Source organism: Erpetoichthys calabaricus, chromosome 3 (assembly GCF_900747795.2).
Source record: "Erpetoichthys calabaricus chromosome 3, fErpCal1.3, whole genome shotgun sequence".
Lineage (NCBI taxonomy): Eukaryota > Metazoa > Chordata > Cladistia > Polypteriformes > Polypteridae > Erpetoichthys > Erpetoichthys calabaricus.
The window spans coordinates 66,020,451-66,040,287 of NC_041396.2; the positions used below are offsets into that span (position 1 = coordinate 66,020,451).

The 19,837-nt window shown below is 34.6% G+C and overlaps 1 protein-coding gene across 13 annotated transcripts in view; it reads left to right on the plus strand.

The window, feature by feature from the left end:
• The window catches only part of kidins220b (kinase D-interacting substrate 220b), a 171,521-nt gene that overhangs the window by 18,095 nt on the left and 133,589 nt on the right, over positions 1-19,837 (plus strand). For 11 of the 13 annotated variants that reach the window (XM_051924905.1, XM_051924908.1, XM_028796888.2 and 8 more), the window contains exons 2-6: positions 6,388-6,543; positions 7,665-7,763; positions 13,878-13,976; positions 16,593-16,691; positions 19,589-19,690. In XM_051924905.1, the coding sequence (XP_051780865.1) occupies positions 6,436-6,543; positions 7,665-7,763; positions 13,878-13,976; positions 16,593-16,691; positions 19,589-19,690 (507 nt within the window). In that variant the 5' untranslated portion in view covers positions 6,388-6,435. Of the gene's footprint in view, positions 1-4,748; positions 4,767-6,113; positions 6,253-6,387; positions 6,544-7,664; positions 7,764-13,877; positions 13,977-16,592; positions 16,692-19,588; positions 19,691-19,837 lie in introns of those variants that run through there. The other 2 variants (XM_051924906.1, XM_051924907.1) reach the window with 2 other exon arrangements.

The window sequence follows — 19,837 nt, forward strand, 5'->3', positions numbered from 1 at the left end:
GCTCCAGCATTTACCATCGTTAGCAGATTCAATATTTTGCAACAACATGAGATGTGGGGGCGGAAGAACTCACACAGACTCGCAGACAAAAACGATAGTTAATGGCCTTTGGAAGGACCATTTATTAGTTCTTTTTCTGTTGGAGACCTGGGATGACTTACACTGTCAGCCTCAGAAATGCTGGGTGAATTACTTAAATTCCTCTCCATGCTACCCATCTTTTGGAATTTTTCCAGTCTGACCTACTGGGCTACCGTATATTCAGCACAGCCTCTTTTGTGCCATTCTAATACATATGGATCTGTCACCCTGCAGATTTTCACATGTATATTTCCTCATAGGTCAGAGTCGTAAGAGTATTTATAAATGTTACTGCAAAATAAGTAAGTTGCACGTGGGTTATTCGTAACTGTTGTGAACTGAACTTGAATTCACTTACTGAAGAAACAATAGATTCAAAATTACTAGTAAGCACTGATACAACAATAGATTCAAAATTACTAGTAAGCACTGATGCAACAATAGATTCAAAATTACTAGTAAACACTGATGCACAGACATTGAGAAATTATTGCAAAAGTTTATTCTAAAATATGAAATCCATCCATCCATTTTCCAACCCGCTGAATCCGAACACAGGGTCACGGGGGTCTGCTGGAGCCAATCCCAGCCAACACAGGGCACAAGGCAGGAACCAATCCTGGGCAGGGTGCCAACCCACCGCAGAAAATATGAAATTCTGTTTTTATTCTTCCTGCAGTTTTGAAGTATAAAATGAAGGTGGTGTGCCTATGTACGCTGAATTTATGCAATGCAAGTTAGTTAAGTGAAAGTGGAAATTGTTTTACACTGAAGTTTTTGTCATGTATAAAAGTGACACTAAATTTTTTTAAAAAGGTCTGTGTGCTGGAACTGAATTTTATGTAATGTAGCATAATACATATATATGCTTTTAGCAATTTTTTTACAGTTCAAAGCCTGCAATTTGTCATTGTGTACTTTGTGTGTTTCTAAGTTAAAAAAATCTGTGTGGAAAACTCTTAAACTAATTTGCTTTTAAGTTTATCTGTGGAAACCTGTATTTTTGATTTGATGATATTTCATAAATTGAATCTTGGTTTTTGGGCTCATTTCTGGTTTGTTTTACTGAATGGTGTGGGATTGACTGAAATTTCAGTCTGCAGTTTAGAGTGCAAAAGCAAGAATCAACCCCTATAACAAAGTCTATATTTTTATTTTCCCTGGTAACATTATTAGAAGCATATGGTGACTGTTGTTAGGAGCTTCAGTTTTTCATGTCACTCTAAATCCCATATTTGTATTCACCTATACACAATTATAAAGGTGATTTGCTAAGCATCATTCATTTTCTGTGTTTTTTTTTTGTTTATTTAGAATTTGAAAATTATTTTTTAAGAAATATTAAAATAGAATGGGGAAAGTAATTTCAATATTCCTAACATAGTGCATATTTAATCTCTTGATTTATTAGTTTTAAATATTTGTGTTATTTTTGACTGTCTTTTATTATCAACTTGCACCAGTTATATGTCATGCTGTGAAGGTTTCACATGCTTCCCTTTGCATGTTGTATCTGTAACATTAAAAATGGGGCACAATGTAAAATATTTTTGGGAACCAGTGGGTAGTTCATTTAACTTAAGTTTTTTTTTTTTAAATAAAGTTTTAATATCTTGTTGTGTTCTCTTTTATATAGTCAACTCATAAACAAAGCATGCTGGGATACCTGTGTACAGTGTTAAGTATCTGTGAGCATCTGCATTATGGGTATGTTTAGCTAAATAGATAGATATAGAAAGTGTGCATAATTAGTATTGCAAAAAATTGTACAAATGCACCAGTTATTTAATATTACAAACAAGAAAACCTGTAATCCAGTTTGTGACCTTCAAAAGGTAGATGATTACAGTCATATGAAAAAGTTTGGGAAACCCTCTCAGCCTGCATAATAATTTACTTTCAACAAAAAAGATAACAGTGGTATGTTTTTCATTTCCTAGAAACATCTGAGTACTGGGGTGTTCTCCGAACAAAGATTTTTAGTGAAGCCGTATTTAGTTGTATGAAATTAAATCGAATGTGAAAAACTGGCTGTGCAAAAATTTGGGTCCACTTGTAATTTTGCTGATTTGAATGCATGTAACTGCTCAATACTGATTACTTGCAACACCAAAATGGTTGGATTAGCTCGTTAAGCATTGAACTTCATAGACAGGTGTGTCCAATCATGAGAAAAGGTATTTAAGGTGGTCAATTGCAAGTTGTGCTTCCCTTTGACTCTCCTCTGAAGAGTGACAGCATGGGATCCTCAAAACAACTCTCAAAAGATCTGAAAACAAAGACTGTTCAGCATCATGGTTTAGGTGAAGGCTACAAAAAGCTAACTCAGAGGTTTAAACTGTCAGTTTCAACTGTAAGGAATGTAATCAGGAAATGGAAAGCCACAGGCACAGTTGCTGTTAAACCCAGGTCTGTCAGGCCAAGAAAAATACAGGAGCGGCGTATGTACAGGATTGTGAGAATGGTTACAGACAACCCACAGATCATCTCCAAAGACCTGCAAGAACATCTTGCTGCAGATGGTGTATCTGTACATCGTTCTACAATTCAATGCAATTTGCACAAAGAACATCAGTATGGCAGGGTGATGAGAAAGAAGCCCTTTCTGCACTCACACCACAAACAGTCGCTTGTTGTATGCAAATGCTCATTTAGACAAGCTAGATTAATTTTGGAACAATGTGCTTTGGACTGATGAGACAAAAATTGAGTTATTTGGTCATAACAAAAAAGCGCATTGCATGGTGGAAGAAGAACATCACATTCCAAGAAAAACCCTTGCTTCCTACTGTCAAATATGGTGGAGGTTCCATCATGCTGTGGAGCTGTGTGGCTAGTTCAGGGACTGGGGCCCCTGTTAAAGTCGAGGGTTCGGATGAATTCAACCCAATGTCAACAAATTTTTCAGGATAATGTTCAAGCATCAGTCACAAAGCTGAAGTTACGCAGGGGTTGGATAATCCAACAAGACAGTGACCCAAAACACAGTTCGAAATCTACAAAGGCATTCATGCAGAGGGAGAAGTACAATGTTCTAGAATGGCCGTCACAGTCCCCTGACTTTAATATCATCGAAAATCTATGGGATGATTTTAAGCAGGCTGTCCATGCTTGGCAGCCATCAAATTTAACTGAACTTGAGAGATTTTGTATGGAAGAATGGTCAAAATAACTCCATCCAAAATCCAGACACTCATCAAAGGCTATAGGAGGCGTCTAGAGGCTGTTATATTGGCAAAAGGAGGCTCAACTAAGTATTGATGTAATATCTCTGTTCGAGTGCCCAAATTTATTCACCTGTCTAATTTTGTAATGATGCATTTTGCATATTTTCTGTTAATCCAATAAACTTAATGTCACTGCTGAAATACTACTGTTTCCATAAGGCATGTCATGTATTAAAAGCAAGTTGCTACTTTGAAAGCTCAGCCAATGATAAAACAAAAGTCCAAAGAATTAAGAGGGGTTCCCAAACTTTTTCATATGACTGTATGTATGTGGGCAGCTGCAACATGATCATGTGACCTTCCAACAAGTGATGTATGTCCATTGCAGAATTTTATATTAATATCTGTCCACTGCTATCCATTAGTCAAACCTAACTTATCCCAAGTCTGTGAGTTTCTGAATACAAAAACGAAAACTGACATGCAATTTGCATTTTTAAAATATTCAGTGTTACATTGAGTGGCTCACAATGTTTTTCTACTAGCCAAGATGACAATCTTAAAAGTTTGCAGGCTGGATTCAGACCTTGAACCTTTTTAGAGTGGCCTGCTTCATTAATATTTAACACATGTTATATACAGCCTCAAAGTCCCCCTTTAATTTGCATTTCAAATATAGATTGTATAGTATATAATTTAATCTTGTCACATTTACACCTAGCTAGGCCTGAGCCAATGGTGGATGCTATCAATAATTGCTGATTGGCCGGAGGCATTGTCGATATTAATAAACATTGGCTTTTGGCTCCACACATTTTTATAGAATTTTACTCAAAGCACCAAACTGCAGCTGATTTGTTTAAATCTTGCACACCCCACATGAAATCTGTTCGGCTCTCATATTTTCAGCATGACGCACATGAGATTCCTGTGCTTGGCATATTTAGGAGGAGTGCACTGTAGTTCAGGGAAGGCAGCCTGATCAGTGCATCATGCACAAAGTCTGAATGGGAAGAGCTGCTGTGGTGCTCGCAGATTCAGTGTGCTTGAAGTGGGCTAGTACCAGTGGCTATCCAAACTTCAAGGGGACCCTCTCTCCCTTTGATATCTTATATTAATATACATGCATTCTGATCTACAATGGGGAGCCCACCCCATCATGTAAAACTAATAGTGCATTGGAAGGAGGAATAAGATGGTGCCTGTGTATATGAGATAGTAAATATGAAATAAACTGATTACGCTATATATCAGCTCAGTGCCTTGCATTATTTTCAAAAGACCGTACCATTGCCTTCCTGCATACACATCATACATTGCAAGCCGCAGTACCAGTCAACACTCAGCTTTATGTAGCTTTTATGGCCTGTCATTTGCACATATAAGAAAAAGCAAAATATGTGCTACAGTGAATCTATGAAGTATGATTTTTTTTTTCTATAACGTGTGTCGAGTCAGTTTTTTTTTTTTTTTTCAGAAAATGATAGAGAAGAACACAACTGAGGAAGTTGTGTTTAAGTGAGTAAAAGCAATTAGTAACTTCTACTTTCCCAAAAAAAAAACCTTCTAGTTTCCCTTTGCTTTACATTTATTGAAATCCATTTTATGATGAGGCAGATGTAATTTTAGAGTTTCCTGAAAATACGGCATCATGATTTGTGGCCTTCTTAAATGTGGATCGAATAACATGTGAGTCATCATAGTTACATTACCAAATACTTTTACACGTGCTGAGTTGCAACAATCTGTGAGACAACAAAACTATTGCATCCTAAGTTAAAATGCCTGTGCGCCCCAAACAACGGTATCATTTGTCGTCAATATTTTAAAATAAAGATGTGAACTTTTAAGATATCACAGCCCTACACCTGCCATTAAAATGCGTCTTCAGTGTCTGCTTGCCTCCATGTTCACAGCAGAGCATGTCACAGCTACTAACCTTTAGGTAGAATGGAAATTGGCTGCTCATAATGACCCAACAAGAAAAAATGAAAAGGAATGCCACTCTGCCATTAGAACGTCAGAGTTTCAGCATGAAGCCTAACATTTAACATTCTCCTGAAAAAATGGTAGCTTGACTTCACACACATACACACACAGCAGCTGCCACTCCGCTTACTTTTTAAAATGGGAAAGGTGTTAAAGCATATCACTCTTCTGGGATTTGCCTAACTGCTGGCACCATCCTACATGATTCTTCTGCCTTCTCCACTGACTTAATTGTTGTATGTGGATATAAAACACATTTGCATTGTCAGTTAAATGTGAGTACTCTGCATTTCTGACCAATTTATAATGTGACCAGATGCCATACGATTATGATGCACATTAATGCACATGTAAGCAAATGTACTTTACTTTAGCTACAAATTCTCATATGCGTCTGGATCATGGCTCTCACTTGACTTAATGTGCTCACAACATTTTTTATTCTTTTTTTGGTCCTGTGGCTGCTGTTAGCTTTCCTAACACACCACAGTGTCCAAGACAGTTTCAAGAATTTAAAGGTCTTTTTACCATCATGCTGAACTAAGCTATATATTACAGTAGTTGCCACAACATACTGTTAACCCTCTTAGAACCCTGCAACATACAGATTGAGATCAAGAACTGATTAAGAACTGATCTACATTATGTTAATTAGTAAACTTAACACAGTTTGGATATATCCAGTTAATATTGCTCAATATTTCTGCCATAGATGTACATGTATGTGTTTGTTTGGCTCTAGGTCACGTTTGGGTTTTCGCACTGTAAAATATATATTCATATATTTTTTTTCAAATGTAACATATACTCATGTGAGTAGACACTTTTTTGTGCACTTCTAAATGGGAAAACTGTTGTGTTCATATTGCCTTATAGGTTGTCAGATCCCCATGTGTTTATCTCCATGTGGATTATATGGCATGGTATAGGACAGTCACGACCTTGGTGCTGATTTAAGACTAATGCCTTCATTAGATGTATTTTAGGCAGCTGCTGATTTTCAGAAAATGTAAAGGTCAGCAACCTATATATATTTTTCAATTTTATATGTATATATATTTTTCATAAAGGTACTTTCTTTTCAATTAACCTTTATACAGGGCAAATATTTTATTTATTTATTATTTTGTGACTATTTTATTTCTTTCAGTAATACTACTGTCTAGCAACACTGGGAACTGAATAATAGGTATTGAAGATGGCAAGCATTATGGCTCCAAGCTTGCTTACCTATGTTGAAGAAGAGAATGTGGCTGGTGTCAAAGCCTTTCTGGAGAAGTGCAAGGAGGTGGATGAAAGAAATGAGGTATTGAAAATATAGTGTTGTGTATATTTTTAGATATTAAGCTAACATACAATTAAATTTTTTTTAGTTAGTTTTTCCAGTTCATGTTAAAGATAAGTGGATGTGAAACCATATTGAAAGTATATTACTAAAGCTAGATTTTTAAGTTATTTTTCACTGTATTAAATATTATTTTGAAATTTATAAAAATTACCTAGAGGCTAGTGATTCTTTGATTGATATTAGCCAGAATAGTTGAACAATTTTTTTTTTACTAAAAATGTTTTCTTGTCCAGCATAGTAAAAATATGGCAAAAGTTCATATATGGTACTGTGATATTATAATTTTTCTAAACAAAAAAAATAAGAAAAATGCCTGTATTTTACAAGGTAAAATGGCATCCTTTTCTTGACTGTTTTGTTGTTTGATTCTTTCCATTTTTCCCCCCAATAAAATTCATTATACAGCAAATCACAGAAAAATGTCATAGGTGAATACCTTCATGACCTCAACTGAGGCTTGAAAGTAACATCAGACTGAGTTCATGCTGCAGCTGTTTAACGTTTTAGCATCTATTCCACACCAGGAATAAACTCTGGATGGAATATTACTTGCATATTGCCAGTTTAGAGAAGGAGGTCAAATTAGCATACTTTACACATCTTCGGGGGAAATTAATCATAAAGATCTGAGTTAGCGTACTTGGAGTAACAATATTAGTTGCTCAACAAAAATTGTTGATATCAGAGTAATATGTTTTTTTAATATCACTGAATTAAAATGATCAAACTATGTACAAAGGTGACTCATCGTAAATTACTATTCTAAATGGACAATTTTAAAATTGCAGACTCTTAGTTACATCATTTATTCATAAGCATCAGTGGTTAGTCTATCTGTTTGAAAATAAAAGATTTAATTTTCATTACCCTGAAATTACATTTTAAAACAAAAAATCCTTTTAATTTTAAAAGTAGAGTTATGTTGAGAGAAGCTCTGAGGCTTTCATTTTAAATATGAAGAATACTTTTTAAAGTACTGTTAGTAATTAATAGTTTAAAAGTGTGTTCTTGAAGTGGAAATATATGTAGATAAAGGATTAACCTGTTCTCAAGTTCACTTGGTTGTTTTTCTTTTGTAGAATGGACAAACCCCTTTAATGTTGGCTGCAGAACAAGGCAATCTTGAAATTGTCCAGGAACTGCTTAAAAAGGGAGCAAATGTTAACCTAGAAGATGTTGTAAGTATAAAAACGTATTTTTAAATGAATAATTGTTAGGTGACATTTGTAATAAGGTCAAATTTTTCACTTTCTTTTTTTATTGAAATTTTATTGAAAGTTTTGTTGAAACATTCCCTGTTACATTGTAGTAATTGTTTTAGCTTTTAATAATGCATTCATACACATTGTTGAGCTAGCATTGTTAAAACATTACATTAAGAGAAAGATTCACATCCTTTTTCCTTGAAAACAGATTATTCTCAGCTATTACACTTCCTACCTCACTGATATTTCACAGAACATTTTCAAAGACATTAGTCTTGTATCCTTCCACTCTTCCATTTATCCATCCGTTTTCCAACCCGCTGGAGCCAATCCCAGCCAACACAGGGCACAAGACAGGGAAGCAATCCCGGGCAGGGCGCCAACCCCTTCCACTTTTCCAAGACCTTATTTTTGCAGTTATATATATTTCCTTTATTCTTTTTTTCCCCCATATTTCACACAAATCTATTACAGAAGCATTTGTGCTTTGTTGATAGATGTGGAATGGATACTTTTCTAAATCACGAACTTGAACAACATCCCACAATTAATTTTACTCTTATTTTTCTAAAGACTCCTGAATAGAATGGCAAGCCATCTGTCCTTTGCTGAAGTAGTATTTAAGATCGGGCATGTGACATGAACATGAAGAGAACAATACAAACAGTTGTACAAAAGAATACTTGAACAAAAAGAAATTTTCAGCATTGGAATGAGTATAGTCAATGATGAAATGTAAAACCTTACTAAGATGTTATGGCAGGATCTGAAAAGGAAAATTCATGCTCTGAAACCCATAAATGACATTGAGCTGTAGAAGTTCTGCAAGTAGCAGTGGAGTAAAAGTCATGTTCAGTGTTGTAAGAGACATGCCAATGTCTATGAAAACATCTGGGGAAATTGGCGTTACAGGTGTTTGTGATTACCAGAGAAGATCGTCCTCACCTGGTGATGTCTATGAATTACAGACTGTAAGCAGTCATTGCATGCAAGAAATAAGCAACAAAGTACTAAATATGACTTCTTTAATATACCTACCATTGCTATGTCCCACACATTATGGTGCCCTGAATTCGGAGGACCATATAGGAAAAGTGTTGTCATTTCTACATGGTGTGACCGAAATGTATGCAAATACCCTTAAGTTATAGACATCACTAGGTGCGGAGTATCTTCTTTAGTAATCACAAACACCTGTGATGCTCATTGTCCCAAACATTATGCAGATACCCTTAAATTTAAAGTCTGCTGTGTGAACTTTAATTACGTCAGAATAGTTTGATTTGTAATTTGTGGAGTAGAGGGTTAAATCAAGGAAAAATGTGTCTTTGTCCCAAACATTATAGAGGGCACTGTACTTATAGTACATTCTAGTATATCACAGAAGCCACTGGATCTTCTGAATGAACAAACAAGTAAGGATAGTGTGATTGTGAAAATATTCCAATCATTGCCCCCTCACAATTTATCAATATACAAGTGGACTTGATCACTGTAATTGCAACAGTGAAATGTGACAAAGTACTAATAATATCAGTACAAGAAAGTTAGTTATTCCTGAGCCACATAACTCCTTGAGTGACCTTGGTGGGAAGTGCAATACTGTAATGCTTAATTTGCAATCTTGCCTCTGAAGAGATACCAGCTCCTATATATTGTACATATGCATGGAGCATTATCAAGAAAGACAAATGTAAACATCTATCTTGTCTTTGAGGTTAAGATATACAAGATAGGAGTGTAAGAATTATAGTAGCACATGTCAAATACCATATTTAGACTCAAGGTTTAGTACATAAGAATCAGCTGCTATGAGAATAAAGGGCTAAATTAGTTAAGACTAAGTCTTAAAACTTAGAGAACTTAATTCTGAAATATATCATTCAAAGAAGATGGGAAATTCTGAGGCTTATGGAAAGATAATTGCTTTCTCACTCAATTTACCTCCGTCCCAATAGTGGCAAAACACCTGTATCTGCCTGATTTGTGACCGATGATCTAAGCAACAATCATTTCACAGTAAGTTTAAAATTGCATTTGATAATACACAGGCATCATCCATCCATCCAACCATTTTCTGAACCTATATATTTCATATGAGGGGTGAATGAAGCATTGACCTTTCTGGTAACAAAATGAGCAAGAGAGTGGCTAACCCTAGAAATGACACCATTCAATTCAAAGGCATAGTCTAAGGCCAGGTTTATACTTCACGTGACGCAACGCATGCTCCAGCGGAAACTGCTACACAAGCATTTTACTGTTTATACTTGCGCGCGTACTTTACATAAATCTAGAAGAATCCACCAGGTGGCAGTGTGAGATATTAATCATGGTGAGAACAGGTTCGGCTTCACTGTGTTGTGAACTGCCTGGAACACACATTTAATTCCGATGACACCTTGCCACAATATTGTTGAAAATGATGTTTAATCAATCCAGGGATGTGCCCATTCCAGCTGGCATTGGGTATGAGGCAGAAACAATCCCTGGACAGGGCATCAGCTCATCGCAAGGTGAATACAAGCACTCAAATACACTAGCGTCATTTTAGTGTCACCAAATCTGCATAACTTTGGAAAGAAACTGGAGCACACTGTGAAAACCCAGCAGGAAAACATGCAAACTCCAGGCAGGGAATACCAGCGACGTGACTCCCTGTGAGGCAGCAGCGCTACTGCTCTGCCACCATGTCACCCCATGTGTGTAATTATTAACAGTACTCATTATTTAAATGAAATTTAACAATTCATCTGTAAAATGTAACATACATACTTTAATGCATTTCATCATGAAACTGATATCTAAGGATTCTAAATGTGCAGAGTGTTGGAATATCATAAATTTAATGTGTTCTGTGTGGTGATCTATTGCTGTTTGCCGCATCTGTCAGGTCAGGAGGAAGCCCAAGAAGCTCATAGCGATTAAACAACTGGATGACGTTTACGACGGTCTGCTTTAATGATAAAGTAAACTACGAGGTTAAAGTGGTCATTTTGGCTTTAATCTCGATCAATGTACTTTAATCACAAAATACACCTTTTCACCACGTCCTTAATTTTTTTCTCTGTTGCTCAAATACAGCACTGTACATTATGTCGATCGGGAATATGCGACGCTTGAATATAAAAGCACCATGAATGCATTTGTATTTTACGTTTTGCTTCACCACATCAAACCAGTCATCAAACATCAAAGCGTGCACATCAATCCTGTAGGACCCTCAAAGCGGCTTTCTGTCACATGTAGATAGTAAACAGAGACTCTGACATAACATTCCAACTTTTATCACACTACGCCCCCCCCGACTTTTTGCTGGTACTGCAACTTGCACAAGGGTCACGTTAATTTCTGAGGACGTGCTCAGAAGACGCGTCAAATAAATGCTGGGAACACGTGGCAGCCATGATGCGTGTGTGTGTACGTGTTCTGAGCATGAACTATAAACGAGCCCTTACGCTTACCCAAACTTACTCATTCTGGACCAATTTAATTTAACAATTAACCTGTCCTCATATCTTTGAGGTGCCGCAAGAAAACCAAAGTATCTTTAAACAGAATTAAATATTTCGACCAGTTTTCCACTAAAGGAGATGTAAGTAGAATGCCTAAGATAAAAAAAAAATTACTTCTGTTTTATGATATAAAGCAAGTATCGGATAGGGCTAGCTGATGACTAGTAAATCCATGTATCTGATGGTATGTTACCATTAGTACTGGAAGAAATGATACTTTTAAAGTATGAATAAATATCTTTGTAGGCATTCACACTAAGTTCAAGTTCTTACAATTGTGGTGTGCAAAATACGAATAGTACAGGCACATGATAAGCACAAAATCATTTTGGTACTGAATACTGTGAAGCACACCATCACCAAATAAAGTCTTAAAATATAGGGGTCTCACTACTCATACTCACAACATCATTAACTGCATGACAGTTGGATGGTTATATATGTTACATAAGGATCCACAAACCATGTCTTAGATGTCATCTTGTGTGCTATTGACCTTTGCACTTGTGAATGCTACAAAATGAAATAGAAAAGGTTCCAAAGTTGATGTATAACAGCTATTGGCAGCAGTATCTGCTCATGTGTTATTCAGTAATTTGATCTCAGTAGGCTATATGAGTGCTTACTGTTCTGAAAGGTAAATATTAACTTCTAAAATGAGATGGAGGTACTGAATGCTTATGTTCAGTGATTCAAATTAGGTTTTAATACCCTATAGTTCTTAATAGGGCTGTCATTGTGACAGAGCTAAAAGAATGAGCCATAAGCCAGTTGATCCCATGACCTCATAAATTAATCGCTACTTGGTATAAACATAATTCTTGGACATAATACGGCCAGTAATTCTTCCAAAAGTTATAATGGAATTTTATTTCAAATGAACTGCTGCATTGCCATCTTGTTAGGCAAAACTGCCCACATCTGCCACAGAACTGCATCACTGATATATCTCTCTATTATATTAATAAATCCTGGGACAAGACAAGACTTTTTAGCCTGGGATGAGACGTGACTTTTTCTGTGAGATACTTTCAAGTCCCGCGAGACGAGACTTTGTGCCAAGAGATTTAACCACACCCAGGGCCGGAAATAAAAGACAAAGAATAGATGACAAAGTAGAATGTCGTAAAGAATTCAAAAACGCTGATGTGATACACATGCAGAGCAGGTTAGAGATAATGAAAGTACTAAAATTCGAAAGTCTCAAAACAATGATAGTAAAGATCACATTAGGGCAAACAAATGGAAATTATTACTCTATGAAATAATGTAGCAGCGGAAAGAGAGCGAATATATTTTTCAGATTTAAACTTTAAGTCTGCAACTTCGTCTAATTTGTGTTGCAATCAGGGAAAAGTAGTGTTTCTTCCCAATGAAGAGGCATATCTGCAAGAATTAAAAGATTTGTTGTTTGGTGAAAGTGAAATCCACATATGCGAGTGGCAGAGACGCAAAGTGGCTGGAGCGTAGCGCAGGCCGGGTGGTTGGCGAGCAAAGCAAGCAGGGGGTGAAGCCCCTTAGTGACATTATATTAAAGAGTAAGACACTCAGGTTAGCTAAAGAGTTGTCTTTTAACTTTTCTGAGTCAGGCTGCATTTTTTTTTTCAGCCTGGCTTTGTTTCACAACATATTTTGAGCTATTGCATGCATTTCGTTTCTTGTTGATATTTTCAGCAATGTTTTAAAATAAACTTGAAAGAAACATGCATTACAGTACTGTTCTTGATTGAAGAATATATACACATTTATTTATCTACAGTCTTATTCTTTTTTTCCTACTTCTAGTGCTGTATAGTACCAAAAACCAAAATGATTAAGGAATATGTGTGTTGGAGCCTGTTTTTTCAAGATATTTAATTTCTTAATTTAGTACCTTATGCTACTGTTATAGTGTTATACCTAATAAAAGTTGAAAAATAATTTAAATTACATTTTTTAAGATAATGGAAACCTTGCTGAATCTGACATTCTTCATACAGTTTGGAAATGTGATAGCAGGTTATGGTGGTATTGACTGTCCTCTTTTCAATTTTAATTCTGTATTAATCATGTAGATTTTAGGAGAATATAGTTAACGCATAACTGACTTGGGAAAGGCAAATGTATCAGTGCAAGTACTTTTTTTTTTTTTTTTTAATTTTTTTTTAACTTTGCATATTTAACAATGCAGTTTTACTGAATAGATATTTCATTGGGGCTGAAGATTTAGGAGGATTTTCTGAAAAGAAGAGAAACCATTACATTAGACTGTGAATTGTCTCACCTTTTAATTTTACCTGAGGGCTGAACATGTCAGAATTTGACATAACTATGGGGCGTATACTACTGCAGCAGGCATAAATCTCATGACACATACTTTCACGCGCACTGAAAGCAGAGATTAGTGCCTTTCAGGTACTCCGTTTTAAAACAGTGTCAAAACATTTTAACAGTATAAATGAGCACCTGGTATGACCATTTGGTATGTAGGATGTTAAATTTCATTTAATATTCTTACATAATTTTGTTCAACTAATGACTATCATAATATAATTGAAAATGCAGAGTAACGACATTTTGTCTACTGCCTTAGGATAACTGGACAGCCCTCATTTCTGCATCAAAGGAAGGACATATCGATATTGTCAGAGAACTTCTCAGCCACAATGCTAACCTTGAGCATAGGGATATGGTAAGTGCAATAACTGTTTGAGTTGCATAAAATTATTTTATGGTGACTTACAAGTAACCTGTGGGAATACTTTAGATGGGTGTTTATTTTTTACTTATTTGTAATAAATGGCTAATTTGATCTTACCGTTTCATATGTTCTGTTGAGAAAATTATAGATATTTTCTGCTGCTATAGTAATTTGGAAGCTGCAGCTACCTGTACATTTGGAAAGCAGAGATGTTACCTTTAAGACTTCATGCTGTGTTAATAAAATAAACTGAGCGCTGTTTTAATGTAAACACTTTCATTGCCGTTCTTCTAAACGGAATTGTTTTGTTTATGTTACATTTTCAGGTCCTTACTGATTACTTAAATCTAGGGTTTGCCGCACACATTGTCTAAACTTGTTTTCTGTTAAGACCTTAATTTTAACCAGAATTGTATGTACTTCATTTACAATTTGCTTTCTTTAGATAAGTTATTTTAACATTCCTCATATTTCTTAATATTTAATTTTGCAGAACATCATTAAGATTACGCATTTCAAGATTCTAGATTTGTCCCTAACAGACATTTACAAGCAATGAAAATCTTAAATACATGCAAAATAGAATTGACTGCAATGCAAGCTAAAGTTACTGTCAACTTTGTAATCACAGGCATAGGACAGGATATGAACAATGTGTCTTGGATATATGACTAAATGATATATGATTATACTTTACTGCTTTATTCTTGACTTGGTGAACATATTTTATTTTAATTTTATAAAGAAGGCATTTAATTTGTAAAATGATATAAATCACTTTCATGATCATGAGTTTTTAATAGGACAGTTGAGACCTGTTGCTGACTAGGAAAACATGATTATTGAAACATTGCATTGTTTATATTCTATTCTATAAAGTAGTGTATACAGAATACCTTTGCATCTATCTATCTATCTATCTATCTATCTATCTATCTATCTATCTATCTATCTATCTATCTATCTATCTATCTATCTATCTATCTATCTATCTATCTATCTATCTATCTATCTATCTATCTTCTGATGACATGGTATTATTACTTTTCATGAACTATTCCAACAAACAAAGATCAAATATCTTTTATGCTTTTTAATATGATCATCATATATTTTATTGAAAAACTGTGTACATCCATCCATCCATTATCTAACCTGCTATAATCCTAACTACAGGGTCACGGGGGTCTGCTGGAGCCAATCCCAGCCAACACAGGGCACAAGGCAGGAAACAAACCTCAGGCAGGGCGCCAGTCCACCACAGACTGTGTACATTCTTGTGTGTTTATTTAACCAAATAAACTTCTTGTTTAATATTTGCAAAGCTTATTTTTTCCTAGGTGTTACTTTTAGTCATCTCTGACTAATGCCTAGTATGAAAATATCCATTAGTCACTGTAGAAAAGCTCAAGTGCCACTTTGAAATAACTTAGCATGGTGGCAGTGATTCCTCCCAAGGATTTTGATTTTAGAATAGGAATCTAACGTAAAAATATTACAAATTAGTTTTGAATAACACTAAGCTACAATAAGGAATGCTAGTATTTTTTAATATTATAGTAATCATTAATGACTAAAATAAATGTAGGTTAGTTATGAATATGTTGTCTAGGGTTTGTTTTAGGCCAGAAAGTTTCACTACTCCAGAGACAAAAAAATTTGTACTGTACTTTTGCAAGGCCTGGGATATAAGTATGTTATTATATGAAGCAAATTTAAGAATTTGCATTTAGAAAATAAAAGTATGTAATATGCTTTTGACCATATTTCTTACGTATTAATAGAAAAATTAATAGAATTGCTATAAAAGAAATCAGTCATAGTTTGTTTCCATTTTGAAGTAAGAAATCTTTTTTTGCACTCCAGCTCATGTGGATCTTCTGCAGGTCACTTTTGTTCCCCTGTAGTCCAAAGATTTGCATTTGGATTGACTAGCAAATGTAAACAGGCCCATATAATGTGTCTGTTTATGTGATTGTGCAGTGTAATTGATTGCTATGCACATTTTTTTCAGGATAGACTTGTGCTACAGGTTACTAAAATGCTCAGTAGTCAGGTACAGAACTGGATGGATCGATGAGCTTATCTAATAATGTTGGGTTAGATGTGTTGTGCGATTCTATAAACTGTTGTCTTATTTTCTTCTTTGTGCCTTGTATAATAGATGGTAGCTACTGAGACTTGTGTACAAACGTTAGTAAAAAAGAGCAAAGATTACTTAATATTACAAGTGTGTTTTATTGTGGAAGTTACAATATTTATTTACATTTCAGAATTTTTGAAAATAACTCTTAATTTTATTTCAAGAATAAGATGGTACTTTAAGGAAGGAGCTTGCATAATTAGGTCCCGGTGATTTTCAAATCTTGTCAGGCAGAATGGATAGTAAACTTGGGTGGGATTCTCTTGTGTCTATCTTAATAGATTTTAGTACAGTTGTACATAGAATTTATAGTAAAATACTTTAGAAAGTTACTTGTTTTACTTGGGGCAAGTTTTTTTTTCTTGTGTCTCTATATTTTCATTATTTGAATGAATATTATTTGTATTGTAGCTGCTGTTATTTGATGAAGATATAAGCATGGTCTTTTTTTGTCTTTTAAAAAGGGTGGATGGACTGCTCTCATGTGGGCAGCATATAAAGGGTGCACAGAAGTCGCAAAGATGTTGCTTGAGAAAGGTGCAAATCCAAATATTACTGGTCAGGTAAGCAGTATATTCTAGTAAATAAGACACTGAAGTTTTTCACTTGATGCATTTTTAGTCTAACTTTAGAACTCTAGAATAATCTAGACGAGAACAGGCCATTCAGCCCAACAAAGCTCGCCAGTCCTATCCACTTAATTCTTCTAAGAAAATATCAAGTCTAGTTTTTAAAGTCCCTAAAGTCTTACTATCTACCACGCTACATGGTAACTTACTCCAAATTACTATGGTTCTCTGTGTAAAGAAAAACGTCCTAATGTTTGTGTGAAATTTACCCTTAATAAGTTTCCAACTGAGTCCCTGTGTTCCTGATGAACTCATTTTAAAATAACAGTCTCAATCCATTGTACTAATTCCCTTCATAATTTTAACACTTGAGTCATGTCACCTCTTAATCTTCTTTTGCTTAAACTGAAAAGGCTCAGCTCTTTTAGTCTTTCCAGTTCATCCCCTGTATCCCTGGAATCAGCTTAGTCTCTCTTCTCTGGTCCTTTTCTAGCACTGCTATTTTCTTTTTATAACCTGGAGACCAAAACTGCACACAGTTTGTGTATGGTGTACTTCTCAATTCAGGGATATTTTGAAACTTACATTAACAGCAAGGGCTAGATGAGGATGTATATTGCCAGTGACTAGCACGATATATAGTAGTGCAACATGTGGGCTACAAGAAATGTGGGTGTCATTTTTCAAGTCATTCTAATTTAAACATATTAAATGCCATGTTTATATTGATAATAAAAGATTTGATTGATCTATAGCTAGATAATTGTGGTGAATGTGGAAAAGCTGACCAGTTTACCTTATTTGCAGACAAGGTAAAATGGTGCTTTTTTATTGTAAAATGTTTTTATCAGCAGTTTTACATTTATAACTAAAGATTTTGGTTGAGAAGCCAAATGAAAATAAACATATGGAATTGTGTGCTTTGTTTTGTTCTTACAGCATATAGTGAATATTGTGGTACACAAAACATAATTCTGGTACTATTTTTTTTCCCTTATTAATTTACTCATGTTTTATTATCCTTGGAATCCTAATTTTCAACCATTAAATAAAATGAGACACAATTTCCAACTTTCCTACAGGTACTGAACTTGTTTAACTAAATATGTGATGCAGGTAATATTCCATGTTCCATGCAAGTAAAATTACACAAAAGAACTTTAAGGGAAATTAATGGAGTGTTAATGGCCTGAATGTTTGCCAGAATAATTTTCCACTGCTTTATAAGAAAGCAATTAGCATAGATAATAATCAAAGTAATGATATGCAGTTGGCAAAACATGCTTACATTAAATTTTTGTTCCCCTCTCCCATTACGTATAATTTAGAGAAAATTAATAAACTTTAAAATTTAAAATGGCAGCTGTTTTGTCAAAAATTTTTCATAAATTTGTGATACACATCTTATAGCTAATGACCTGCATTGTTAACAGAATATTGTCAAAGCAATAAAGTACTCATTTTAAATGTAATTTAATTAAAAACTGAATAACAAATGAAGTGCAACCTGTTGCTTATCTTATAATGAATTTTAGAATACATATAATAGTAAACCACAATATCAAAAAAGCCATACTATTACAACTCCACTTATATTTAAGAGAATTGTAATAACCAAAATGTTAACACTGATAATTGGCTTGGAAGTATGTTTATATAATTTTTAGCTTCTATATTTGATATTCATTTAGGATTTATGCCAATTAAATGCTGTGTTATATTAAGGTTTGGTTTAGAAGTCACATAACTATAGTACTTAAGTTGCTCCATATTTGAAAATCTTATTACGTTCCCTGATATTTCAGATTAAGTGGGTAGGTCAGAAAGTATCCACAGTATATTGTTAAAATAGATACAGAAAGAATACCAAGTTACCTGGACATCACTTTCCAACAAGTTAATACATTTAGTCCAATGGTCACATTCTATTTGACAGAACTATTACACAGGCATGTTCATTACTATCAATAGTAGAGGACATGGATGGGCAGTCAGATCATTTTTCATCAGAGACTCTCAGTTTACTATTCTTGAACTTTTTAATCCATTCATAGAGACAACTTTAGGCAAATTGTTCCTTTTATACTGTGCTGTGCAGAGAGTCAGCAATGAATCTGTATTCATGATAAACCTTCAGTCCACAAAAAAACGATAACAGCATGCTGCTTGTCTTTATTACACACAGAAACAGAGCAGCCATGTTAACAGCAGTTTAACTTGTCAACATTTAACCCGACCAATTCAAATCTATGTAGTAGAAGCTTGGATAAACAATGCTCACACATGCATTCAGAAATACCACTGCAGCTAACACTTCAATAATGTAAAGAATTATTAGAGATCTTTTAACTTGCATTTTAATTTATATGTCTGCATAATTTTTTTTTGTTTTTACATTCATGTTGTTATGACATTGATTAGGAAAGGTTACTCTTGTGCTATGAAGTACTGTATTTCTAATGTAAATAGATTTAAAAATTACAAGGTGTTTGTGCCATAGTTTAGGAATAACGTATTTTTCTAGTGTGAATGAGTTTGAATATCTGTGTGAATGCGTACCATTGTGGCTATAATACCATTAATTACATGTACAAATAAATGAGAATATTAAATAATAGTGGACTCTGCAGTAGATTGGAAGTGTCGGATTGGCATCTTTTGCAGAGTATGACACCAACCCTGAAATGGACAGAGCAGGTCAGGAAACGTTATGTTATACTGTATGTGTAACACCCATACAAAAGTTGCATCTAAAAAAATTGGATTTAAAAAAATGTATTTTAATTTATAGTTAATACAGTTTTATTTTAAAATCTTAGTTGTTATCCGTTTACTTAAATATTGTTTAAAATATTTGTTTCCTCACTTAATACTTTTTGTGTTCACTACAGCAATTTAGTGTTTATCCCATCATCTGGGCTGCTGGACGAGGGCATGCAGATATTGTCCACATTTTAATTCAGCATGGTGCAAAGGTTAACTGCTCTGACAGAGTAAGTAGTAAAACATGAAATGTGTACTTTAATTTCAGGATTCACTGCTTTAATCTCTGAATTTACATGAGAAGTATTACCATATTTCATGTAATTGCATATTGTTCAAGTTCAACATGGTGATGTATATACTTAGCTTACCATTTG